The 26,406-nt window shown below is 39.8% G+C and overlaps 2 protein-coding genes across 11 annotated transcripts in view; one reads left to right on the forward strand and one right to left on the reverse strand.

The window, feature by feature from the left end:
• The first annotated feature begins 63 nt into the window (after positions 1 to 63).
• LOC129359272 (uncharacterized) lies at positions 64 to 4,497 on the forward strand. 2 transcript variants are annotated; one of them, XM_055028788.1, is made up of 5 exons: positions 64 to 189; positions 267 to 421; positions 497 to 737; positions 2,538 to 2,852; positions 2,928 to 4,497. In XM_055028788.1, the coding sequence occupies exons 1-5, from the start codon at positions 177 to 179 to the stop codon at positions 3,494 to 3,496; spliced, it is 1,293 nt and encodes a 430-aa protein (XP_054884763.1). In that variant the 5' UTR covers positions 64 to 176; the 3' UTR covers positions 3,497 to 4,497. The 2 variants fall into 2 exon arrangements, with proteins under 2 accessions (XP_054884763.1, XP_054884765.1); XM_055028790.1 differs by having other exon boundaries at positions 2,553 to 2,852.
• A 707-nt stretch (positions 4,498 to 5,204) lies between these two features.
• The window catches only part of usp2a (ubiquitin specific peptidase 2a), a 42,030-nt gene continuing 20,828 nt past the window's right edge, over positions 5,205 to 26,406 (reverse strand). For 6 of the 9 annotated variants that reach the window (XM_055028779.1, XM_055028784.1, XM_055028783.1 and 3 more), the window contains 11 exons: positions 13,105 to 13,155; positions 12,339 to 12,462; positions 11,999 to 12,110; positions 11,753 to 11,863; positions 8,546 to 8,610; positions 8,318 to 8,421; positions 8,054 to 8,134; positions 6,718 to 6,796; positions 6,464 to 6,568; positions 6,226 to 6,346; positions 5,205 to 5,714 (listed from right to left, as the gene is read on the reverse strand). In XM_055028779.1, coding sequence (XP_054884754.1) covers positions 5,630 to 5,714; positions 6,226 to 6,346; positions 6,464 to 6,568; positions 6,718 to 6,796; positions 8,054 to 8,134; positions 8,318 to 8,421; positions 8,546 to 8,610; positions 11,753 to 11,863; positions 11,999 to 12,110; positions 12,339 to 12,462; positions 13,105 to 13,155 — 1,038 coding nt within the window. In that variant the 3' untranslated portion in view covers positions 5,205 to 5,629. Of the gene's footprint in view, positions 5,715 to 6,225; positions 6,347 to 6,463; positions 6,569 to 6,717; positions 6,797 to 8,053; positions 8,135 to 8,317; positions 8,422 to 8,545; positions 8,611 to 11,752; positions 11,864 to 11,998; positions 12,111 to 12,338; positions 12,463 to 13,104; positions 13,156 to 21,914; positions 22,391 to 26,406 lie in introns of those variants that run through there. The other 3 variants (XM_055028787.1, XM_055028786.1, XM_055028785.1) reach the window with 3 other exon arrangements.

Raw genomic sequence — 26,406 nt, forward strand, 5'->3', positions numbered from 1 at the left:
GTGTTGGACCTTGGAGCCACACGCCCTGATATTAAGGCGTCACAAATTTTTGCGACGCCTTAATGTAAGAAGAACAGCTGCAGCGTTTACACACGCAAGAAGAATTATGAACAAGAAAAGTCAGAATTGCTCCCTACTTGGGTTTACTTCTGGAGAGCTGTCTAAATAGCCCTCACATGGCCACATTTGGTAAGTTACTTCCAACAATTACTGAACATTTTTACCTGTATTATGCGTATGACTTAAAGATACTGGATGTTGGTCAGGTCCCAGATCAGATCAGTCCCAACTGGTTTTACTGTTGCTGGGTGAGACAGAAAGTGGGAAGAGCTCAGCAGGAAACGCCATCCTCTCAGGAAGAGCCTTTAAAGGGAAAACCACCCGGAGCTGCAGGAGGAACGCCACCGTCTTAGGGTTCCAGGCAAATAACTCAGTTTACAGCCTTGCTCACTTCAATGGATAGTCGTAGACACTAACTTTGAGCTCCCTCCACCAGGTGGCAGTGGTTGACACCCCAGGGTGGATGCCCAACTCCACTACTCCACACAAGGCGTCTAAGGAGCTGAGGAGAGCTCTCGCCCTGTGCCACCCAGGACCCGACGCCATCCTGCTGGTGCTGTCCACCTCCTCAGGGTTCGGTCAGGACGGGTGGAGAGCCATGGAGGCTCACCTCAGACTGCTGGAAACACCCATCTGGAGTCGAGCTATCGTCCTGTTCACTCACGGGGACCAATTAGGTAAACAGCCTGTTGGATGAAAGTGGCATCACTGTCATAATCAGGAAAGGTTGAACAGCAAACGTTCAGCTGCCATGAAAAGAATCATCAGTCACAGGGATTAGTGTTGCAGTATAGGAGTGGACATTTATCGTATCATTTATTATATTAAATTTCTTTTTATCATGATCAGAATTTGTAATTATTGTCATGATAAATTATCATTTCATATTAATGATCTAACAAAAAAAATCAAACCTGGCAGTTATGTGAAATTTTTATTTTTAGTATTTTCACCTCCATTTGTTCCATGAGAGCGCCGATACATAACAGTTCATTCGAGAATAGAATTAAACACAGGTACAGTAGAAGTCATATATACAGTATCTCACTTCAAGAAAATGAAGACCTCCAGAAGTCTGTTGAAAATGGGAATGTTTTTCAAGAATTTGTGTTTGTTGTGCGATAAATGTACAATGTCGTCACAGCCATACAAAACCTAAGTTGAAGTAATAAATAGTTTATCATAATTCCCAATATCACCTCACAATATTGCAATAAAATTGGAATTTTTAATGATGCCCTCTCCTATAGCTTTATGAAGAAAGAATCAGTGGCATGTTTAAAATCATACCTCTGATTTTCATAAACTACCAAACACACCACTGACCCTCCATATGCAGGGATCTGTCTTGGCTAACTTCAGTACGCCTCATCAAACATGTGAGCTCATCATGACAACCTGGATGTGTTTCTCTTTAAACAACAAGAAGGCAATAATTTCCTGGCTCAAGGTGTCTTAAGCAACTATTATGTGAACCAGGGCTTCTTATGGGTACACAACCTCTGTTTACATGTAATTAATGGTTCTCAATGGGGATTCTGATACTTATCAGTTTGGTCGTCATAGAGAAAAACATAAGTTTAGGACAATGTTGTTCCCGGATCTGATTCTGCATTTTAGTTGTTGGCCATACTAACAGACAACGTCTGTCTCACAAGTCATAACAAGTCATTGCTTTTCTGATTGAGAAGTCAGAATTTCCCAGTTCTGAAAACATTCTGGAACGCAGCATGAGAGCTAACCTCTCAGGTAAAAGCGTCGACTAGAGACATCTGGAGGCCAACATTGAACTGACACCTGATCGCTACTTGAAGTCAACATTCATTGACGCACAGTCTAATAATGAGTAAAACTGGCTAAAAGTCAGTGTTTTTTTATATTTATTCCACTAGTCACTGAAATTCAAACAGACCAGAATAAATGTTTGAAGGTGAACTTTGGAGGAGTCCATTTCCTCCTTCTGAGGTTGTCTGGCTCAGGAGTGGCTTTACACAAGGATTGCGACAGCTGTTGCCCAGGTCCCGGATGCACGTTTGTGTGGTGACTCTTGAAACGATGATTCTTGATTGTGCTTTGCACAAATAAGGCACACTGCCTGTGGACAGCTTTAGCAATAATTTGATGTGCCTCATCCTCCTTGTCAATGGTGTCAGTGACTGTCTGCTGGATAACTGTCAAGTCAGCAGTCATTTCTGTGTCAAGCAAAGCTTTATTGTAATGTTTTATGGTATTTTATTTTTATGCACCACTGAGTTTTGAGGTTCCATTAGCTGTGAGCCATAAGCGCCAGTTTTCGATGACATTCTAATTTTCTGAGAAGCACTTGTACTTTTCCATGAGAGATGAGCCCATCTCTCATAGAAAAAGTCATAACAGTACAAGTAAGCATCCATATTTCCTCTTTGCACAAAGGAACAAAGAGTTTGTCACGTTCATTCCTTAGCGTTATCAGTTGAGGCTAACTTCATCTGTTGAAGGTCTGCATCCTACAGGACACCTGTCCATCCAGGAGTATATACAGCGACAGGGTGGGACTCTGCAGTGGCTGCTGGAGCGATGTGGACACCGGTACCAGGTTATGTCCAGCCAATCCAGTATGGCACAGATTCACATTGGACAGCTCATTTGGAAAATTCGGAAGATGGCAGAGGATTCAGAGCAGACCAGACAGACAGTGAGAACCCAGCCTGGAGCTCTGAACGTCCGGGTGGAGCAGCGATGGAACACGAGGCAGCAGATATGTGATAACCGTCCAGGACAAAGACAAGAGAGTGGCTCAGGAGCACAAAGAGGTAAGAACTGTTGTCTTTCAGGAACTGCTGAGATTTGTGTGAAAGAACCTGACTGTGGGTGTGTGTAAACTGCAGGCACAGACACTTTGAGGCCTGCACTCAGCCTCATCCTGCTGGGGAGGAGAAAATCAGGGAAAAGCTCCACAGGCAACATGATCCTGGGCAGAGAGGAGTTTCCGAGAGACAAAAAGACAGTTCAGTGTGATGCGGGGCACACAGAGATCTCAGGGTGGCCTGTTACAGTGGTGGACACCCCGGGGTGGAGTCTGTTTGGACAGGCTAAACCTACACAGGTGAAGAGAGAGATCCTGAAGAGTCCATCGTTCTGTCCTGCTGGGAGCAAAGTGATCTTCCTGCTGGCTGTTCCTGTGGACTCATTCTCAGAGAAGGACAGGAAGGCTGTGGAGACGCATGTCAGAGTGCTGGGGGACGGCGTGTGGGGGAGCTGTGTGGTGCTGTTCACCTATGGAGACGCACTGAAGGGAAAGACAATTGAGCATCACATAAAAAAGAAGGAAGAGTCTCTGCAGTGGGTGCTGGACATGTGTCACCAGCGGTATTATGTTTGTGATACGAACATGAGCGACCCCACACAAGTGGAACAGCTTCTTGAGATGGTATACAAATACAATTTTAAAACCTGATTTTTCTCCTGAATTAAAAATATTTATCTTATCTGGGTCCATGAAGACTCTTGTACTGACACAGTTCTTTTCAACAGTTTGTGAGTCACGTTGGTTTCTGCGGGGTTCCCCTACTGTCTTTAAAAGTTTGAAACATTGACATCTGCAGAAAAGATTTTAATTTTTCATAGGTTTGTTCCGATTATATCCTTGGCTGACTGGCAGGATAGTCGTGTGTATGTGTGATGAAATTAAAATAATCCAGATGAACTGGAAGGCCTTTTCTTTTGTAGTGCTAAGAATAAAGCCAAAACCTACATGTGAATGCCAAACAGTCTTGTTCAATAAATTGTGATATGATGTTTATTTAATATTGTAAATAATAAAGACGCAAAACCTTTTTTGGGTCTGGTTGGGGCAGATGGTGAAGAGTGACCATTGATGTTACTGGATTCTATATAAAATGTGGCTTTAAGCTGAGATACCGATGTTTGGATATGTAAATTATATATTTTCTCTGCAAATAAATCTATAGTTTGGTTTCTGTCAGTTCTAGAAACAAGTGAGAACAAAGCGAATTTCTCTTCATAATGGCCCATGATTTAATTTCATTTAATAGGAGCAATGATTTAAAATTTAACAAACTTTGGCTCTTTATGCTTTATGAAATATTTCATCCTATTTGATGATTGCTCAGAATATCGCCACGTTCTACGAACAAATGATGCAATTTGTCCAAAACTTGCTTTTCTTGCTAAGGTGGGAAAATTTCTTTTTACAATGACTTTCTATGTAAATCTTTTTTCTTTTTTTATGCAGTAGTGGGCTTTCTTCTTCACTTTCTCAGAAAAAGCAATGAACCTACAGCTCTACAAGAGCAGACCCAAATTCTCTAGCTATGCTCCACCTGTCCTCTAGAGGCCACTGTTACTAGATGTAATTGCTGCATGTTTCGGTCAGCAGAAGGAATTTCTCCTTTAAACCCCCCAAAAAACAAGGACACATTGCAAAACCACTGTGTTGTCGACTTTTATTTATATATATATGTATTTATATACTACTGCCACTGTTAAAAAGTGTGACTCATCACATCATCACTTGTAAGCATAAATAACTTTTTTTTCTCTCTTGAAACCTGGTAAATAAACCAACTGAAAACAGTTATGGGTCATTTTCAGCACCATTGAATAGTACATTCTCTATATTGCATCAAGATATAAAAATATACAGATCTAGTGTTTTTGTCTTCTTGAAAACATTCTTTCTGTGTTGTTCAATGGTATGAAACAAGAGAGGAAGAAAAGAGCCAATCCCCGTTGATGAGGATTGTTACCATTATTATTGTTTCCATGACCCCATCCTTACGAGAGCTTCACTGGACCGTCCATTCATTCACAGCACTTTGTAAAGCATCAGTAGCAGCCACACGTGGGGGAAACAAAAGAAATAAAAATACAAGTGAAACATTTAACGCTCATAGAGCCTCCGGCCCTCCCGGCCACCGTTAGCGACAAAGTGAAGAAGATGCTGATAGTTGTGGGAGTGCTGCAGTGCAGTGGGAGGGGAAAAGGGAGCGCTGTGGGAGAACCAAGCCGCTGTAACCCTAACCGTCTCTGTTCCAGTCGCTCTAAGAAAAGTTTATCCACATTTCAAAGTGGTGATAATGCTCATGGTGCTGTGCTAATATCCCCCCATGCCCTGAATGAAAAACAAACGTACTCAAAGGAAAAACAATGCAAGAAGTCAGGTTTAATCATCTGAGGCAAACGAGAAGATTAAGAAGAGTTGAAGGCGCAGTCAGGATGAGAGTTTGGTTTGCAGTGCATAGAGAGGGATTTCTGACATGGGTTCACCTGGTTGATTGGTGCATCGGGGTTATTGCCCTGTTTTTTGTTTTTTTGCTGCACACACACATACACACACAGTAAACACACGCCTGCAGTCAAGATGAGCATGACACAGCAGTAAGAACAGACACAGAGAACAGAGCTGGTGGATCGGGTTCTTGTGGAGTCCATGGTGTTCTCTCCAGCTGCAGCTTCTCGGCTGCTAGGTGGGGAGTCATCACATGTGTTTGTGAGGAACTAATGTCCAAATATAAATGTCCATCCATCTGTGCAACAGCCAAAGCGGATTCGTGTCCTTCGGGAGTCCTTACATTCGTGAGGACGTAGCCAGCTCGTAGAACAAGACGTAGGCGTCGCTGCTGCGCACTTGGCTGGACGACATTGGCGTTACTCTAAAAAGAAAGAGAGAGGTCAATGAGGTGTGAACTACCTGGTCTAGACACTGTGCATGCCAGTGTCTAACTTTGCCGTTGTTGCTCCAGGGGAAACACTGGGATTGTTTAGAGATGATAATAACAACCTTCCCCTCCACACAGTAAAAGCTCTCAGACTTGTCATGTGATCAGATCTCAGTTTCCTGGATATAAGCTCAAGCTGACGTTATCAGCAGGTCATTATCACGTCTGCTGATATTGTCCCTACTCAAATGCCTAAGCCAAGGTAATTATAGATAGTTAGACAAAAACGTGGGATATTCGTTTTCCTACCTAATCCTACTTTAAACTTCTCACTGACCTCTCTGCCAAGTTCCCTGATCTTCATGATGCTGTTAATTCACTATTAGTATCTAATATAGTTCACAAAATAGCTGGACTGGTTCTCAAACTGTGCTTTCACTCCTGTATGTGGGAATGGTAAACTACAACCTGACAAATCTCTTCCTGCGTTGGCGTTCGAACCCACCTGGAGTCATTAAAGGTGTACCATTCTCCCGAGCTGGGATTGCGACAATAGGCTGTGTAGTGACCTCCCATGGTTGTGCCCGAGTGGTTGGACACTGCATACAGGTTATATACTGCATTTGCTGTACAGAGGAGGATAAATAAGATAAAAGTGAGCTAAAAGGCTACTGACCACTACAAACTAATATGGTGTCATGTTTAATATTATGAAGAATGGAATGAAAGGGGAAAGAGCGTACTGCTGTTTTCAGAGGCAAACTCTCGAAGGTCGAGGTCCTTCATGGGGAAGTTAACAAAGGTGGACAGTTTGCTGGTTCGTCGTGCCTCAGAGAAGCGTTTCAGGTCTGCGGTGGAGGAAGAGTCAAGGAGCTGTTTGTTTTGAATACCTGCTTCAGAAGACTGAAATACGACACACTTTCTCTGTGTGATTAAACGGTCTACTGGGTTTTTGGTCTTCCTGCAGCAAAATGTACATGGCACAAGGAAAGGATACGCAGCACTAGAATCTTAGGGAACTTCTGTATTGTGAACTTCTTTGTGCACCTCCTCCTGGCTTTACATCTGTAGCATGTCTGCAGAGAGCAAGCAGAGGAAGTAGAGTCACTAGCTGCAAACAGCGGGAACAAGCAGCCACACAGGTGTTGGATCTAAAGGTGAGACGGAAACATAAACTAAGCTCTAAGTAAGTCATTTCACTTTATACATATATATGTAGCCACTCTCACAAAGTGTTTTACAAAATGCAAGACAGAAGAACACAAAAGACAAAACAGGAACGATGTGACATAAAATAAAATGAATAAAAAGCCAATCTGAATAAATGTGTCTTCAGTTGCTTTTTAAAAGTATTAAGAGAATCAAAGTTAGAGCATTCCACAGTGTGGGCCCACGGCCCTAAAGGCTTCATCCCCTCTGGTCTTAAAATGAGTGTGTGGGAACAATAAAAGCCTTTGACTGGAATTTATGAGGATTCTATCAGTTTTGCGCCATAGAAAAGGGAAACGAGCCTTTAAAATGTGCAGCATTCACCAAACTGAGCTAAAACAGGGTAAAAACTTTGAATGTGTGAAGCTAACACATCTGCTGATATCAAAAAATATTACAAGGCAAAAATACAGCAGGAGAAATTGCTTAGACAAGCTTTGGTGAGGAGGCTGGTTCCTAATGAAGGACATCATATGAACGACTTGGTGTCCGTCAATGCAGCATTTTAAACTCATATCTGAACACAACTGAAAACATCTTTATACTATTTTTGATAGTTATTCACTTTAAGAAAAGATATGGTAAAATTATTCAGCTGCCGCATAGAAAATGCCTCAGGAATGGTACAGCAGCACCCCCTGCTGCTCTTTGTTTGCCAGCAAAATTTGCTTATATTATTTGCTATTATTGTTGATTTTATTTGATCTAAAACACAAAATGTGCAAATTCTGTATTTTGTGTTTTCTGTGTCAATACGCTTCAGCTTGTGTTGACACATTATAGTTAATACTTGTGATTTTGTCCACCGGATGCTTAAAAAGTACAACGAATTTTCCAGGTGTCTTTAAACTCGTCAACTGAAGTATCACCAGATGCCCGTTCTTAAATGACTTGAATTATTTTCAGGGCAGAATATTTTGACTGTGATTTTTCTAATGTAGACATGGCAACTGGTTACATTTCTATTTCTGTCTGTTCAAAAATGTTCAAACAAATAAAAACAGTGTGCTATAAATTCCACTCTTCAGAAATACTTGTACAGAATATACACACACAACTTAAGACCAGGTCAGTCATCACAAGATTAGATGGACCAGCAGCCAGTCGTTGTTATGAATACCTACCGGCTTCTCGTCCCCATCGAGGACGTCCTCTTTGGTGAAGAGCCGCATGCAGTCCATCAGACTCACCTCGCCGTAGCCCTTCTGAGCACAAACACAGATGCATTCACATTAGCAAGCACCAAAACAAACGTAGAATAAAGCCCACAGAGCAAAGCACACAGAGAGACGGGAGAGAAACCAAAGAGTGTGTGTTAGGACTAGTAGATAGTAAAATCAGTCTCTGCACTACTTGATGTAGAAAATACTGTGTTTGCGTTGTCTAACCTTTGCGATAGGCAAAGAAAGATCCCAGAAAGGATCAAACACAGTGGAGCAGAAACCACAGTGGCTGCAGGTCAGGGAGCTCTTCAGCTGCCCCACAAACACATCTGGAATAGAAGAAAAGATGACAGCAAATAAATCTCTGAGGTCAGGATGAACAAACAGGTCCAGCTTGCCAGAGATCACCTGACACATCATCAAAAAACACAATAAATCCACTTTGTGACTCACCAACTATTTTACTATCCTCTCTTTCCAAATATTTACTCCACATCTTCTTCCCTTTTTCTTCATCTCTGTAAGTAGATAGGGTAAGAACTTATGAAAAATTGTTGATTTGTGAGGGGAGGATGTTGACAGAAACCTCATAAATGATAAACATGAAGAGATATTTTCTTTGAGGCCCCTGGATAATAAATTATGGATGCAACAAGATATCAACACATGTATTTATTCAAAACACAAGTCTTTTTCTGCCAGTTTGACTTTTTTGTCTTTTGGTGATGCTTTGGGCAGATTGTGGGAAATTTACGTCAGAGAAATTCTGAGGTCTGGCAGAAAGTCAGGCAGAGTGGACGGCAAGAATCTCACCAAAGGGGATAAACAAAGACGTTAAAGGCTTCATAGAGTTTAAATAAAGTAAATGCAGTCCAATGGATGCAGGAATCACGTTGGCAGTAATCAAAATCAGCTTTCATCTGTGATTGCTTTGTAGATACTGCGAAATCTGATTTTTCTCCTGGTCATTAAATGTTCTCCAATGCTCTTTGTGTTAGGAGTTCAGTACAAATCCAATAAAGGGCAGACACATGATTGGATGCATACATGCGGGTAACTTTGTAATCCCTTACTTTTCTTTGTTTTTCAAAAACTTCTACCTCAGAGAAGAACAGAGCAGCGTATGTATCCATATGTTTTTTATTCCATTTAATTGTGAAATTGAATCAAAATTGATTAATATGAACATCATAAACTCAAATAAAGCCAGAATCAGCCAATAAAACCCTGATGAGGTGCATCTGTAGCTGCTGCATAGATATGCACCTTAAGAAGTGCATATATGTACACTACTTAAACTTTCTGCTGATCTGATTAAAACTTTTATTATGAGCAAGTGGAAGTGTCACATCATGCTTATTAGTTTAACGTCAGCATTGCTTCACACCGTGTTCCAAATTATGATGCAGGTGATATTTTCTCAGATTTTCTTAAATGGTCAATGCAAATAAGGGTCAGTATAATTTTCAAGTTATAAACTATTATAGTATAAATCAAATTTTACTGAACAAAGCTCCCCATGAAAACAGTATTTTTTTCAAAAATAAAAAACTCAAAATGCATCGTTCCAAATTATTATGGACAGCAGATTTTCTAAAAATTTATGGACTACAAAGAACTGCAAACAGTCATTATTTGAATGTGCAGCATTAAGTACTTAAATCAAAAGCTATTTCACTCAAAAACATCTTAACAGACTGAGTTACATGTTGACATGGGAATCCTTTGATATCACCTGCACAATACTTGAATCCATTGAACTTGTGAGTTTGTGGATAGTTTCTGCTTGAATTTCCTTGCAGGATGTCAGAATACCTTCCCAGAGCTGCTGTTTTGATATGAACTGCATTCCACCCTCAGATCTTCTGCTTGAAGATACTCCAAAGATCCTCAATAGGGATGAGGTCAGAAGAGGATAAGTTTCTCCCCTTTCATGTCCATAGCAGCCAATGACAGTGGTATTCCTTTCAGCATGAGATGGTGTCATATGAGTCTACACTATCTGATGATTTTTGTCAGCAGAGATCCTTTCTCTTTCCCATATTGCTTGAAACCTGTGGCCTGCTTTATAATGTGGAACATCCTTCTTAAGTAGGTTTTCTTTAATTGAGCTCAGCAGACAAACTAATCAACCCAGGTCTCTGAAATCAATCGTAGTGAATCAATACACAATACCATCTATAAATTTAATAGCACTACAAAAATGTGTATCTTTATGACACTTAAATCCAATTTGCATAATAATTTAGAACACGGTGTAAAAGTGATGCTTTGTGTTCAGCTGAGACTCTGCTGACAGAAAAAACAAGTTTTGTTCTTTCAAACCTAAATGATGCAGAATCTAACAAGTGCACTGCCTGTGGAGAAACTGTTTTCCATAGTTAAACATGAACCCTCAGGTGCAAGATGAGGGTTGCACCTGACTCAATGCATAGTGTTGATTAGGTGAACACAGGGGACCTGACCTACTTTATCTCCAACATGTAGTTGACACAGTTCATTATCATGAGTGACATGAGGCTAATGAAGACTTTATGATTCATGTTATCTTCAGGAGCACCAGTGAGGCATTTTCATTGGCCAACTCCAATTTCCTATTTTATTTAAGTTTGACATGCTGATGCTGACTTTGTTCAGATTCTGAAGGTCTTTGTTAGAACTCTAAATATAGCGTATCATGTGAGGAAAATGCATCTTTCCTGTCATGTCGAAGTTGCTGTCGTCAGATAAAGCTACTCCAAACATTCAGCTTGCAGAGATGAATGACTTCATCAGCTCAGTGTGTCCACACAATCCAGCATGAAAATAAGTAACATTATCTGGTTACTGCTGTGAGATTTGAATAGGACTTGCACTATATGTGCACTACATTTGGTGCATGCCTACTGTAACTGGAGATCACAGGGTGTATGTTGCAGTATCAGATGATCAGATTTTACTATTCACGGAGTTTTCTGTGGATGTGACTCCAAATTATTCATGGACATTTTTTTCATAGAGCTCAACTAAAACATACCTAAAAAATTAAACTTGGAAAGCTGAAATAAGACACATCATTGGTTTGCAAAACAACCAATTCCGAACCACAATTTATTTTCCTTGCCGCAGAGAACAGAGATAAGGAAGGCTGTGGATGTTAGCTTCTGTGATAGTGCCAAGAAATTGGGTCTTTACCCAAACAGGGTACGAGTATTTCAGTTTAGGGACTTGCCGATACTTTAAAACCGAGTCCTCATAAAGTGGTCTTGGTTTCGACTTTCAGGTTGCTCTCAAAGCTGGTATTGGTCCACCACCATCAAAGAGTGTTTCTAATGTACATATTTATGCATATTAAGGTATATTTGGTATTTGAACTATTAAAATAGACAGTAATAAGCTTTCTGTTTTTGGGTCTCAAGTATTTGAGGTGGCTGTGGTCCCTAACCCTCACAAACCCTGGTAGTCCACTGAATCTAAACATTTGTTCCTGAGGTTCTTTGTATTAAGTTTAAATGGGAGTTTTCAGCTTTGATGCATAATGAACAGAGGAACAGAATCAGAATTTTCACTATTTGTTCTCTCAGTTGTTGCTAGAAGCTGTTAAAAGAAAAATAGCTGATTTTGATCACTTGCTGACTGGTCCTTCATTAATTTTGCACTTAAGCTTGTCTTTTTACTTACGGCAGGTGGTCAAAGTCCTCCACGGTGCCCCTCGGCCTCACAGTGACCCTGTTGACTTCGTTGTGCAGGCCGTCCAGCAGGAAGCGCAGGAACTCCTGAGCATCCTGTTGGCTGCAGCACACCAGCAACAATCTCTGTTACATACATTTCCTTTCTCATTTAGAAACCTGCAGAAATTCCTCAGTACGGTCCTGCATGTCTATCAATACAGCACAAAAACAAGTATTATAAAGAAATGCAACATACTTGTATCCTACAAATCTGGGAGCATATCTCTGGATCTGTGTTTTGAATTCAGACGGGCTGACCGCTTCGCTGCTGGTCGACGTCCACATGATCTGGATCAGCTTAGCGAATTCTACCAACACACAAATACTGAAGTTAGTCACATGACAGAAAGAAAACATCCAAACACTGATAACTAATATTGCCCTTTTTTAACTTTAGCACACCATCACAAAGACATTTTACCTCTTTGCTCAAAAAGAATCTACTTACATGCAGATCTAATGCAGAGCAAAACAACAGCTGTGTGTGAGGAGTGTTCGTTCTGGACTCTAGGGGGCCTGTGTGACTCATGTCTCACCTTCCATGAGAGCTGTGTTGGTGCGGCTGTTGTTGTTAAGGTCTCTGCGGTGCGAGTTGTGCAGGCAGTAGTCACGCAGGCTCTGTGTGTTGCTCAGACACTGCAGGATACTGTTCATGAAACACTGTGGGGAAAACGGCAACATAAAACAGAAGATCACTTTTTATATCAGCATCGTTTAATTTTACAGATTTTGTCACATTGTAAAATTTTTCTGGAAAACAGCCCTGAACTGTTTAGCTCCCTCAGCTCCCATCGTGTATAAAGACCTATCACATACATGGCAGCCTTACGAGAGTGTAAACAGCTCCCATCATGTGCCTACATAGGTCACGTGTGATTTGGTGAGGACAAACCAGCAAGAGAGGCAGCAAAAGACCAGAACATCTGATTGAGTTACAGAACACACTCTCCATTTATTTCAGGAGTTCTCTGTCTGTCCTGGCAGAAAGCGTGCCGACCCACCAAACGGCTCTCAGAATTTATGCAAGCAGGATTTTAGGACAACCCCAGTGAATCAGATAAGAAAGGCACAAGATAAAAAACATCATATCTCCCTGTCAAAGAGAAATCTGTCTCGTGAAGCACTATCTAGTTGCTGCCAGCATGTGACGTTGCCTGGAAAATGAAGTGTAAACTGCTATTATGAGCCCTGTTATTATGTGCTTTATGCTTAACACCCTGTTGAGACTTTTATTTTGAAATAAGAAATTAAGTAGTTTTTGAGTTGCTCTGTTGTGTTGACAGAGGCTGGAGGTTTACTTACGGTATTTCCTAAGTTCTTCAATCCAACCAGGCCTTGGGCACTCTTTGAGTTCTGGAAAAAAAAAAACACAGAAGAAAAATAACATTTTTAGATAACAAATATGAGCATCTCTACCAGATGGGTTATGTGCTCTTTATGAATCTGGACTCTACAAGGGATAAAGTAATGTTCCTTCTGCAAATATATGGCATTTAAAGGAATTTCAGATGTTGCCACAAAGATCCTGCTGGGTTGATTTAGTTTGAGACAAAAAAAAGCCATAAATCTGCCCACTGCAGGTGAGTGAGTGCATGCTGTTGCTCTGGAACTGACAGACAGGTGAACCTTCCTGCTGAGCATTATTCTGGCACTAGAAAGTGTTTTTTTATATCTCACAATTCCACTTGCTCTCTTGGTGCAGGCTACCAGATGGCAGAGATCTGATCAACAACAGAGGGTGCCATGGAAACGCTGTAGTTTAAGGGGTTTTTTTATTTTTCAACACTTGCTTTCCCCATAGCAACAAAACTCAAAGCACAGCGCAACACGTGAAAATTTCATAAAATCAACAAATGGCCTGAAATGCTTTAGAGAACTTATGTCATCAGTGCAGTTACATTTCATTACATAAGTTGAGTTGTTATGTAATTGAGCAGCTAAAGAAGAGCTAATAAAGACAGAGGGGTGGATAAGAAATGCCATGGTGTGCTTGACAACAAAGCACAAAATATCAGATGACTCAACCTGAATTCATTTTTCACCAATGTTTGTGGAGGTCTCACTGTTTCTGTTTTAATACCTGTGACAATATGTAACATTACCTGCACCACCCCTCATTTCATGCATAAAAAGAAGCTAGCTAAGAGTGAAGACATGAAGTTGGCACGATGTTCAGTTATTCTTGTATTTTCTGGGCTTGGAAGCAACTGTGTAGAGCTGGCAGCCTCACACCGGTCACCTGATCTCGCCCACGGCTGAAATCTATCTCACTCACATGCTTCTTATTTCCCGCGTCTGTGGTGTAGCTCTCTCAGAGTACCATGCAACAGGACCACCATGAAAATGGGCCAAATCCAAGGTGAGGCCACACAAGACGTCTGGTCATGTCACTGTAAACTGAGCGTGAGAGCTTCCAGGGTTTTTAGAGCATCAACTCTGACGAAGTGACACATAACTGTATGTACAACAGCTGGTTATCTTATTATGGGAACAAAAAGAGACCAGAAAGTGCAATTTTTTTAACACAAAGGTGAGCTGAAGTGCTCAGACGTGAAACAATGTGACCTGAGAAACAGAGTCTGAGACTCCCCACAGAATCGCAGGCAAACATGACAAACCACTGTTCAGACTTGGTGACCTTGTTGACGTGGGGGAGTTGTCGCATGAGACGACCAGTTGTAAAACTATCAGCACTAACACGCTTTCTGGATATCACATCTGATAAATGAGTGCTGGGTTCACCCACATGTTACAAGTTTTAAACACCAAACATTCAGGGTTAGGATTAGTTGGTACCAGATTCGAATCTAAAGCTAACTTCTCTTTAAAATCACTTTTGATACCGAAAATGTACTATTTTATCCGTTTTCCCAGTTTTATCGGGTGATTATTTACAGAGAAGCCAATCACTGTAAAAAGCTACAATTTTAAAGAAGCTTAAGGCCTTGCACATGCGTACCTGTCTTTATAAAAGCAAACATCTCTGCCATGTTGTTTTGAAAAAATCATTTCGAACACACCGGATGATTTTCAGAAAAGTTTTTATTCAGATAATCTCGCCCACATATGCCTCTGAGTGTTGTTTTGAACATGCCAAACGCAAAGAGGGCAGTGTTGCACAAAGCTAACACCCGATGTCAGCCGATCAGATTGCTTCAAAACAACCATGAGTTCCTGTTAGGTATTAAACTTGGAGGTTCATTAATGTGGGCAGAGATATAAGTTCAATGACTTTTAAAAAAGAGTTTTAGAATATAAAGGTAATAAAACCTACAACTGTTGATTGGATATCATGTCAAAGCATGTATGTGGATCCATTGTCTCGGATTATTTGTCGCAGACTGCAATGCAGGGGACCCCAACTCTCTATACACACAAACACAAATAGTTTTTTTTAATTGTCACTGGCTGGAGTCTTATAATTAATAGTTTTTAGTGATAATAAGCAGAATTTTTAGGTGGATGAAATTCCAAAATGCATAAAAATGTATATGTTTTCCAAGGTATACGAGTGGGTATGGAGTATGCCTAAGTACCATACATAAATATTGATAGTCAGTGTTTCATTGAAAAAAACTAAACAACACATAATTTGTTTTATTTTATATGATCTCAGTTAGATGTAGGCAGCAAAGTTCATAAAGTGGTTCTATATTTTTGTAACTTCAAACAAAACAGAGCTACGTTGAAAATTACAGAGCAGCTGATCAGAGAAGTTTGAGACACCATAATTTACATCTAATCTATTGTTAGCAGTAAGGGATTGAGAGCTTCTTCAACGATCATTTATTTATTTCTTTGGAGGGGACACTGGATCAAAGTGAGCGCCCTCCCTTTAAAGCGATCTGCCACTGAGCTCGAGGACGTCCACATGATTGCAAGCGTGTTCATTGGGTTTACCCATACTGTGAGCCTGCAGCTCATCTAGTTATAACAACTGCAACAAAAAGAGCTTTTTACTCTTACATAAATAACCTCCTGCCATCTGTCTCTTGCAGAGGAGCAGTGCAGAATTGATGTGGAGGAGGAAAAAAAAAAAATTCCACCGTTTAATTAACTACAGCTTATCTAAATCCTCCTTTCTGTTTATTTCCTGCAGTAAGGCGAACAGATTATTAGCTCTGGCGGAGAAAAGTGAACACAGAAGCGAACACATCATCTCCATCACAGGCTGACTGATAAACATCTCTGCTACGAGTTTGTTTTTTGTCCACACACACCAAGCCCTACCACTGGAGTGAGCGCGTCTCCAATCTGCTGCATTCTGCTGAGTGACGCCACAGTTGGCCCCCGAAATAGCAGCTCGGATTTTAGTAATTGTGTTTGTCCACACCCAGTTGGCTGATTATTCAGTAGGACGTCAGGACGGTAACGCAAGCATCTCTGTCTCCGTGGCAACGCCCCTTTTTTGAAACATTTCTCCAAAATTTGTGGGAGAGAAAGCTAACGGAGACTATGACATCACAGCAAAATGTGTGACTCAGAAAATGTGTGTGTGATAACAAGAGTTCAGAGTAGGTGGAAGTGTCAGCGAGCAAATGGGAGCAGATATGATGCGGAATGAAATCAGAGAGAGGCTGATCACAGAAATCTGAAATAATGTGATTATAAAATAGACAACTGATGGCATTACTACTTTGATAACACTCTTTAATTAATGTCAGAAGAACATTTCTATGTCTAGTCGTGAAACTCTGCCTGGTAATGAAAGTTACCTGTATCTTACTTTACGTTTCATCCTGTGTCGAACTGACAGACTGTAACATGGGATTACAGCCCTTAGTTATTAAATCTTTCTTTATTGAGCAGTGTGTCTCTGTGTGTGTGATGATTCAGGAATACCTGGCTGCTGCTATGATTCCAGCTTGCGGCATAGCAACAAAGAAGGATAAATATATTATCATAATTCTACTCTCTTTTGCCATACTCAATAGGATTCTGGGTATAGATTTAAAACCAAGCACATGTGAATTTGTTTTGTTTTCTTGAACTTGATTTAGTTAAAACCACATTAGGCAAGGGCAATATGGACTTGGAATTTTTATCACAATAACAAAAGGATGGTAATGTATTAGCTCTTTTTTAGGTCACTGTATGGTTGTAAATGCATGTGAGCATTTGTAACACCACAAACTATAGGAAAATATTCCCATTTAAAATATCCTTCCTCATAATGACAGTTACTTAAGAAAATGTTATTTACATAACTGAGCTGCACACAGTTACTGCATTTCATATTATTTTAAAATTTAACAGATATTTATTGATGTTCCTGTGGAACAAACAGTGGAAAAAATAGTAAAAAAAAAAAAATTCCAATAACAGTATCAGTCTTTTTTAGCATCAGTAATTGAAATTTATCAACACAACGTAAAATCAAAATTCTTATTGTGATAACAAATTATTCATAATAAGATTTTATGTACAATAAATGCCCAACACTTGAGAAAATGAAAAGATTTCCTGATTATTGTAGTTGTAATAGAGAACTGGTTATAATGAGTATCAACAGACCAAATATTACCAGAGATCAGTACCTCTCTTGAGTAAACACATAGAAAGGGCAGGACACAGTTTACAACATGTAAGTTTTAATCTTCCTGGGTGGATAATACATTTTGCACACAAAAGAGAATAACTATGCTCTTTTCATAAATGTCAGAAGCCGCTCAGGCAGCCAGCGTGTTATTTTTGAAAGGCTGTTCCATGGAGGCTGAAACGCATCACAAAAAAAAAAAAAAAAAAAAAAGCTGCATTAAAGTCAAGCTGGGCTGCTCTCTCTGAAGCCGGGAATAAGAGACAGAGGAAATGTCCCTCTGGCGGACAGCCAGGTCAACAGAGGTTAAAATCTGGCCATCCACTGTGCTTCAGTGAAACTCAAAGTGTGGGACTGGTGGTAGTGCAGGAGAGGAAGTAAAGGGTCAAAGCAAGGTGAGGAGAAAAGAAGGGATGGATAATCTTTGATGGTGGCTTGGCTTTTTGGCTGGACTTCACAGAAAATCAGAGGAAGTCAACATCAGTAACAAAAAAAGACTTAAGGTTGGAGATTTCTCTCTGACCACTCAGAGAACTTCATCACTCACCATCAAGTGTGTTAATACTGAGTATAATCTGAGGAATTCAGCATGAAAATAACTGACATATATTCAGTAAGCTTCAGTAATCAGCTGATATTGATGTAAATGTGGAAACTAAAGGTTATGAAACTCTCTTGGTTCTAAAGTAACTTTGCTAATAATGACTGGGTGTTTTGACCTATATGCTACAATCTTAAGCTAACATTTTTTTTCTGCTTATTAATATAAAGATGACAGAGTGCCTCAGCTGGACTGCAACTGCTTCCTGGCAATCTGAGCCTTGTTGAGGCTGGAGAAGGTGTGAGAACATAACAAGTACAGAGGACAAGCTAATGAGCTATAAGCTAATGACCCCTCGAGGGAGTGGTATATTTAGGACGACAGTTTGGGACAAAGAAGCATTCTACTCCTCTCTCTACCACCTTATTTAAGTCCAATACCAAAATCACAGTTGTTAAACAAGCTGGCCTTTCAATTTTATGGAAAAAATTTAAGATTCTTTTTTACACACTTGTTTTTGGCTGGTTCAGGTTTTGTTTTGAATAAATAACAATAAAAGTAATGCAATATAAATAAATAAATTAATGTGATACCTGGTTGTGCTAACAAAAATAAAGTCAGAAGAAGCACAGAGATATAAGAAGCTGCTAAGAGGGAAATGCGTTTTCTATAAGATATTGGTTAACTTGGGCTGCAAGACTTTCTGCAAGTATCAGGAAGGCTGAATTGAAGGTTTTCCTATTTGATGTTTTTTTTAAGTTGCAATTTTTGTCTGCCCTGAAACATGATGAATTTGAAAATATATAGAAAATTAGAGTAAGGATCAACAGCGTCTTAATGACAAAAAACACAGAGATGAATGCTTACAGTTAGAGAACATGTCCTCATTAATCAGGCATATGGCTAAACATGCTAAAACCAAAATGCTAACTAAGTATTTTTTTAAAATCTTTGCCAGACTTATTAAAGTGTTAAAGACTTCACACTTTCAGCAGGTGATGTAATTAATTGATGATTGCTCATGGCAGGAAAGTCAGAAAAAAAAGATAACTGCTGTTCATTCATTTTGTATCATCTTGCATCATAGTCCTTAAAGAGACATCTGGTTTGGAATAAATTGGTGCTAGCAGGACAAAGCCATAAAAAAAATACATGGAGCAGAGGTCGTTTTTCGATCTTGTCGGTGTCCAAACACAGTAAATCTGTGAAACATAAACACCAAATGTATCCAAGTTGCCAACAATCAAAAACACTGAATCAAAAATGATCAAACAGAAGCATTACAATTAAAAATATTGGTGTTATGTTTCTAACAAGCTTCAACAAACAATAACAAGCTATCTGCTCATTCCTGTGTCTCTATGGGCTGTTAATCAAACTTCACACCTTCAGCAGGATGCTTGGCTCCACCTGGCAGCCCTGAAAGCCAACTGCTGATTGGCTGGCAAAGCGATGTGAACGTAAGCAGCAGAACAGTCTGTTCTGACCAGACTATATGTTTGGCAGTTCCTTAAAAACAGCCTATCTTGTGATCTGTGAGCGACTGTCTTTGTCAGCTTTCTCCCATGTGAGTGAAGGTGACACATCCTAGCACTTTTAGCTATGTGAGTGTTTTAGGATACAATCTGTCACAGGAGATCACTGAGTTACTGTGTACATGTGTACAAATTAATATATAACTCTGGTAGCCAATGTGTTGCCTTCTTGGCCAGAAACACCCTAGACCCAGTAAATTTAAAGCAGAAATTACACCATCGCTCTCTTAACCAGCAAGGAGCATGTGACCATACAGCAATCCACTGGTTTCTTATGTAACTACTGTTCTGTCTCTGCTTCATACATCTTCAGAGGAATGCATGGCTCTACAAGAAGAACACACACACAGTTGCTATGAACTGACAGGCCTATGTTAACAATATTATGAAGGCTGAAGCCCAACACCTACCTGTGTTTAAGCACAACATATCTATAGATGAGTTTGTGCTCATCTATAGTCAACCATAACTCAAAACACAACAGCTTCAGCAAAATTGAAATCAGTGATGAACACGAACAGCTTGATTGGCTCTGATGTGCTAGTCATAAATGAAAAAAAAAAATCAATCTATCCAGTCAGTGAACCCGTCATACTATTCATAATGACAACAAGTGGAAGTTGTTATTGAAGAAGGAGGACTCAAAGTTAGATATTTTCCTATCAGCCAGGTGATAAAGTGTCGTTTGACTGCTTCTGGTGAAGAATTGGGCATCTCAGATGCTAAATTTCATGCAGAGTGAAAGGTGGTGGAGACATGAAATGACTACAAGACAATGAAAAATGCTGGTTAATTGCAACCATTGTTATTACTGCAATATCCAGGATCATTAACAGAACTGAATATCAGTTTGTTAATGATCCAAATTCGTCCAAGCACATGTTTTTGCTCTTTAAACATGTCACAGGATATGCAGAATTTGAAATAGCTGATTATAAAAATTAAGGCACACATTAAAAAACTACACGGCTGAAATGTTGCTGAATATTACAATAATGATATTGATTGTGATTACCACACTTTTGCCTTTAATGATCTTGACCACTGGGGTGTAAATCAGATCTGCACAAAAGAGATGAATAAAGTTGATTCAACTGGCCAATTAAAGCAAGTGAACTATGGTACATGGCCGCAAAATTATAAATTATAAAATTCTGGTGAGTCTAGTTTCAATCCAGAGTAACAGTCTGATTAGTTCAAATATAGCTAAAACAGCCTGATATTGTTGTGTCTGTGTTCAATGAAGTTCTGTAGAGGATGTGTTGGGAAGCTGTGGCACAAAGATGCCTTGAACCTTGGAGCCTTCAGAGTTGGTGCACCGTGACACCACCGAGCACACACAGCAAACAGCAGCCATTTAAAAAGCACAGACAGCAGAGAGACATTCAGGACACGTTTCCTTGTCAACGTGCATGCCGAGGCTTGTAGAGAAGGAGGTACAGAGGACAAACAAGGGGCACAGAAGGACAGGGAGACAGTGACAGTCTTCCTGTCCTTCTGTATAGACAAGCGTGCCAAGCAGCTGCGCTTGGCCAGCGCTGAAATGTGTTCTAATGTAATTTCTTATTACATAACAAAAGCTGGCACACAAAGGAGCTCCACTCCACACTGTAGCCCTGGAGGTCACATGCATATACAAGTGCACACTCTTTCAACCGCAAGGTGATCACATTTTCAGCATTTTTATGGATTAGTTTGTTCCTTTTTTTCGCCAGGAAAAGTACAAACAACAAGCAGCTTCTGGTGTGTGTATGTTAACAATCAGTGCATTTAAGCTGCATCTGTCAACACAAGACGGAGAAAGTCAGATTTATCTTTTCAGCCAAATTATAAATACATTGAAATTAACCCAGTTATCAGCCATCTGGTTCCACTTTAGCCTATTCCAGCATGTTCCTAATCCACAGCTCCGGTTCTCTGAACATTATGTTCTCAAATCTTTTACTCAACACTCAGCTGCGTCTCCCAGCAAACTGAGGGAGCTATCACATACATCATTAACAAGGCAAAGCACACATAAAGCGTGAGCGAGAAAGAGGTCACATCTGTATTTATTTCCCTTCAAGAGGCACACAGGAGCTGTGTATGAGAGGGATTACAGTGCGGTTATATAAGCAGTGACCTGCCTGTGCAGGCCCACTGATTCTGGAACAGCTCAGGGCAGCTTACCCCTGCAAAAAAGACTCACTTGTGAGTTCAACTGACTCCATGACGTTCTCATGTCCAGTGTTGGTGACCAGACTTTACTTCACACCTAGTGACATGCACGGCACACCAAAGTTTGTACCTCCACACACGAATCTCAGCCTAACAGAATGTGAGAAATGAGTGGGCTTCTACAGCCAGCTGGTGCGCCGAGACCCGAGTTATTACCCAAGAACATATTTCACACAGTCATAAGACATGTCTTATGAACTCACAAATAGGAACAGCTCAACACAAAGCAGCGGTAATTCTCCCTACTGTTGAGCGGAGCGTGTGAAGTTTTCCCCCCTCTTACCTTTGCTTGATTTATCAGGAGCCCCACGAACGTTGACACCAGCACCGACCCCGACATGCTGCCCTTCCTGCGCATCTCTTGCTTAAGAAACGGAAAGGCGGCTGCGGGAGGCTCCTCCGGCACTGTGACCGTGTAGGACTGTCGCATGCTCGGCATGCCGGCGTGGGGACAGAGGTCTTCTCCCGGAGCTTCGTGTTTTTAAGCGGCAGCGGAACTGCGCTGCTTGTCGTTGTCTGGTCTCGCGACGCTCACACGTTTAATGAAAAACTCACCGGCGGCTCACTTTCATTCATTCACCAACATTACGTGCAGACGTCACAAATCACGCCAAACACACAGAACCTGTAGCAGTCCCTACGCTATAATAACAGAGGTACAAAGGAACGTGTAAACCAGAGAATAGGTCCAAAAAAGACAGACAGACTGCTGTATCATTCGCTGAACGGCTGCATTCAGTGAAGCTGGTCTGGAAATAGCAATAGACGCGTATTTGGCTCTGATTCCGTTTTATAGGACTGCAGGTCCGCCTCTTTAAAGTCAGCCTCCAACAAACGTCAGAGACCGCCTCCGGACATGCTCCTGACGTCACATATCATCTCCATGAGCTGATGGACTGATGCTGGGTCCAAGGAGACTACTCATCCCCTCCAGGCTGAGCGCAGAAACGACTGTTATAGAAAAATGCGCTACCAAGACAAAGTCATACAAGGGACAGCGCTGTGAAAAACTTCTCAATTTCTTTCTTTTTTGCCTGTTTTCATACTTTTATGTAGAACAACAAAAAAAATTGTATTAGATGAAGACTCACTTTATCTAATTTGAAGTACGTAATCAAGAGTAATCAGTAACAGAAAGTAGATTGTAAGATGGTTAAATTTTCTAATGAATGAAATCTTTACAAATCAACATGGCTCTTTCTGAAAACAGTTAATGGCCCCAAAATTTAATTACAGGTTGTTGTGCCCTTGGTGGAAACAACAGTCAAAGCAACGCAAGAAAAAAAAAAGTGTTAATTCTGACCCTCTTCTCTTTGTAAAATTTATGTAATTTAGGCACCATAGATGGATTTGTAGGACATGTGTAAGGTCATGCTTAACTTTATTTAGGATTTTCACAAAGTTACTCCGATTTTTCATTTAGTTTTTTATTTTTTTATTTTAGGTAAAGGTGGAATTTGTGGGGTGCTTTGAATTATTGTCCTGATGCACAACTAAACTGTCTTGACCTTGAAGTTATAGCTGGACATTCTTCTTCAGATTACTTTTTTTTTTCTACATAGGTCCAGGTTGTTATACAAACACCAATAACATTCTTATACTTTTGCTTGTTTAAAATAAGTTTAAAGTAAAAATGTTTGACTTTCAAGCCCACAAAAATGGTAGAATTCAAAGATGGAAAGATGGATTTTAACCACCAATCCAGACATAAGAAAATCCAATATGACTGCCATATGTTTGAATTGCAATGAAAGCTTCTGTTACAAGGGGTTTATTAGTACTCAAGCAATTTGAATCTTAATACATATCTACCACCCACAAATCCATGTATGATTCATTTGTGAACATGTTCTTAGTGCTTGAGGAAACATACAGTATTTTGCCATTTGCTTTGCTAACAATCAGTAACTCAATGGTTATTCTGTATAACAGTTAAATATTCCCCACCACACTTCATATCTGAATAGAATCTGTTTGCTGTAGAGATCAATTCTTCAACTTCTTATCTTTTTGTTTTTTTGACAGATCAGCTCTAAGGATCATTGGCTCTGTTTATTTATGAATTCTACTGAAGACACCTTCAGTACCACCAGTTTCACCTCTATCACCCCTGGAGAACCATGAGAACATACAGAATAGTTAAATGTTGGGCACAATAGACGGGTCCAGTGATTTTAAAATTAGACTTTGCATCTCGAGAAGCAGTCTTTTTTCAGACTTTGGTGACTCATCAGTTGGCCAAACAATAGCACGAATTGAGTGGGAGTTTATTTCAGGCTATTGTAATAACAGGTTGATCATTGTTCCAATACTGTCCAAGAACAAACAGCCTGTATCACTGTAGGTTCATAGCATTTTAAATGTAACTATTGAAGGTGTTGTTCTTACCCAGACATAAAGGACAAAACTTTTTTACTTATTAAGATCTTTGACACTAAAGAGTGAGAGAAATCATCAAATATGCAAAATCAATAATTGAATATTTTATTTAATTTGCCAGATTATAAGTTTCATGGAAAAAAAAAATAAACTACGGTATTCAATGGTATAATGTACACTTGAAGTAATCAAGGACACCAAGAGGGAAGTGAGGAAGGAAAATCATAATAAAGGAAGGAAACTACTTTTAGACAATAAGATAAGGAATACACTTTGGAAAAAGTAATATTTTCCAAATTCCCGTTTCTGACTGTGATTAGAAATGATTGATGACCAAAGAATTACCCTGCCCTTTTAAGGGGACTCATATTAGGAGCATCATGGTGCATTGGGACAACTGCTGTGTGCCCTTTAGCCATGAATGGTTTTAACAGAACTGTTGACACTTTGCATGCAATTTTCTTAAAAGGCATAGTGTGCTGTCCAAAACCGGAGGCATTGTTTAACAGGAAGTTGAAGCAACATATATTACTCGCTGCTCCCCTCCCAAGGCCTATTTTATCTCCTATAGTTGAAGGAATATTATTTAATCAAAATATCCTCCACAAAATAAAAAACACACTGTTGTTTCATTGGTCAGGTCAGGGGAACTTTTTGAATCTTTTAAAAAAACTTATTAATTGCCACCTAACCCATGTTATGTCCTTTCCTATTGTTAAACAAGAAAGGCAATTATGATATGCTAGATGATGGGATTGTCAACCACCAATGAAAAACTGTTTGTAGAAAACTCATTATGTATCAAATAAGAAAAATAAAAATTTTGTGCTTGGGTTAAAAATTTAGCAGTTTAAATAGAAAAAAGTTTAAACATAATCAATTTAAACTTTTTTCTGTGTGAATTGAACATAGGAGAAGCTCTTGCGAAAGGTTAACTTGGAAAACACAGTATACTTGACACCAGAACACATTGATGAAACAGCAAAAAATATTAGCTGTCTCTTAACTTGTTTACCAGGCTCAAGAGGACACTCATCAATATGTCTCAGTTAAAGTATCATGGAGTGCTCAAATTTTCCCTAGCAAGTAAACAAGTGAGTTAAGAGACAAGGTGACAGAGGCTGGATCTGAGTCAGAAGGACTTGCGTTTTAAAGCCGTATTTGATTTATCTTAGAGGTAAGAGCTCAGAGACAGGAATAACGTCACACTTACTTGGTAACCTCATAGTTGCAAGATGGAAAACAATGGGGCTGGCTAATAATTGTGGTGGCTTACTGCTTATCCCAAACAAAGCTGACAATAGTGTATTGCCCTTATTAGTTAAAATACAAATGGAACATGTTCAGAAGTATGTAGGTGTATAATATCATTACATTTTCCAATGGTTTAAAGATACCACCAGAAATGCTTATAGTTTATTTAAGCCACCTTTAACCTTTAACACCTTTACATGCAGCCATGTTGAATTCTAAACTTGGAGTTGCTTGAGGCCCTATTCCAACCTTCCTGGCTGAAATGTAGTCTTCATTAGGTGTTCTCTTTTCACTTTCAACAACCGGTAGTATGGTGTTTAGACAGGTTTGGTGATTCAGAAAATTGTCCTATAAATGATTCTTATTAATGAAAGAAATCAACAGAATATGCTGTATCTCCCTTCTCAGTTCCTGGCAGTAAGACTGGATGATTATACTGGGATCATCCAGGAACCCCAGTATGATTATTCAGCTTTGCTTACCCTGCATGAATAAATCACATGATCTAACTCTCAATAAAACAAACATATGTGTGTGAGAGTGCATTGATTTAGTGGAACTCATGTGTAAAGTGAAGGAAGTGCAGCATGTACTCTGCAACAAGACTGTGACCGTGGCTCTGGTGTGTACACAATAAATAACCAAGGAGCACATTCTATCAGCGGGTTGTGGGAGAGAGGGAGGAGAGAGTGAGACAGGCAGAAAGAGAGAGAGAAAGACCAATGTCTAAATCTCTGAGCTGGAAAACTACATCAGAAGGGGGCAAAGAGTCTGTGACTGGTTTGATATCTGACGCAAGAAGCAGGTCATAGTGGTATTATCTAACAGATGTCAGACTACATTGCCTCTAGATATGCTTTTCCCCAATATATTCACATTATCTGTCTATGGAAACGTTGACTTCCCCTTTAAACTTTTCCACATTTCGTCATATCACAACCAAAAATTGCAATTTAAATATTTATAAAATGGTGCATGGTTTTTAAAATATTTCACAAATATGTACATGTGTACACTCTACTTTCATTCGATATATACTATCAAAATCCAGGACAGATTATAGCCACAAAAAGTCACACAATTCTCTTTGGAAGAAAACTAACATTGTAATTGACCTTGTTGTTAACCTCCATACAGTCTCC

Source organism: Poeciliopsis prolifica, unplaced genomic scaffold, assembly GCF_027474105.1.
Source record: "Poeciliopsis prolifica strain line A6 unplaced genomic scaffold, Auburn_PproV2 SCAFFOLD004, whole genome shotgun sequence".
NCBI classification, from domain to species: domain Eukaryota; kingdom Metazoa; phylum Chordata; class Actinopteri; order Cyprinodontiformes; family Poeciliidae; genus Poeciliopsis; species Poeciliopsis prolifica.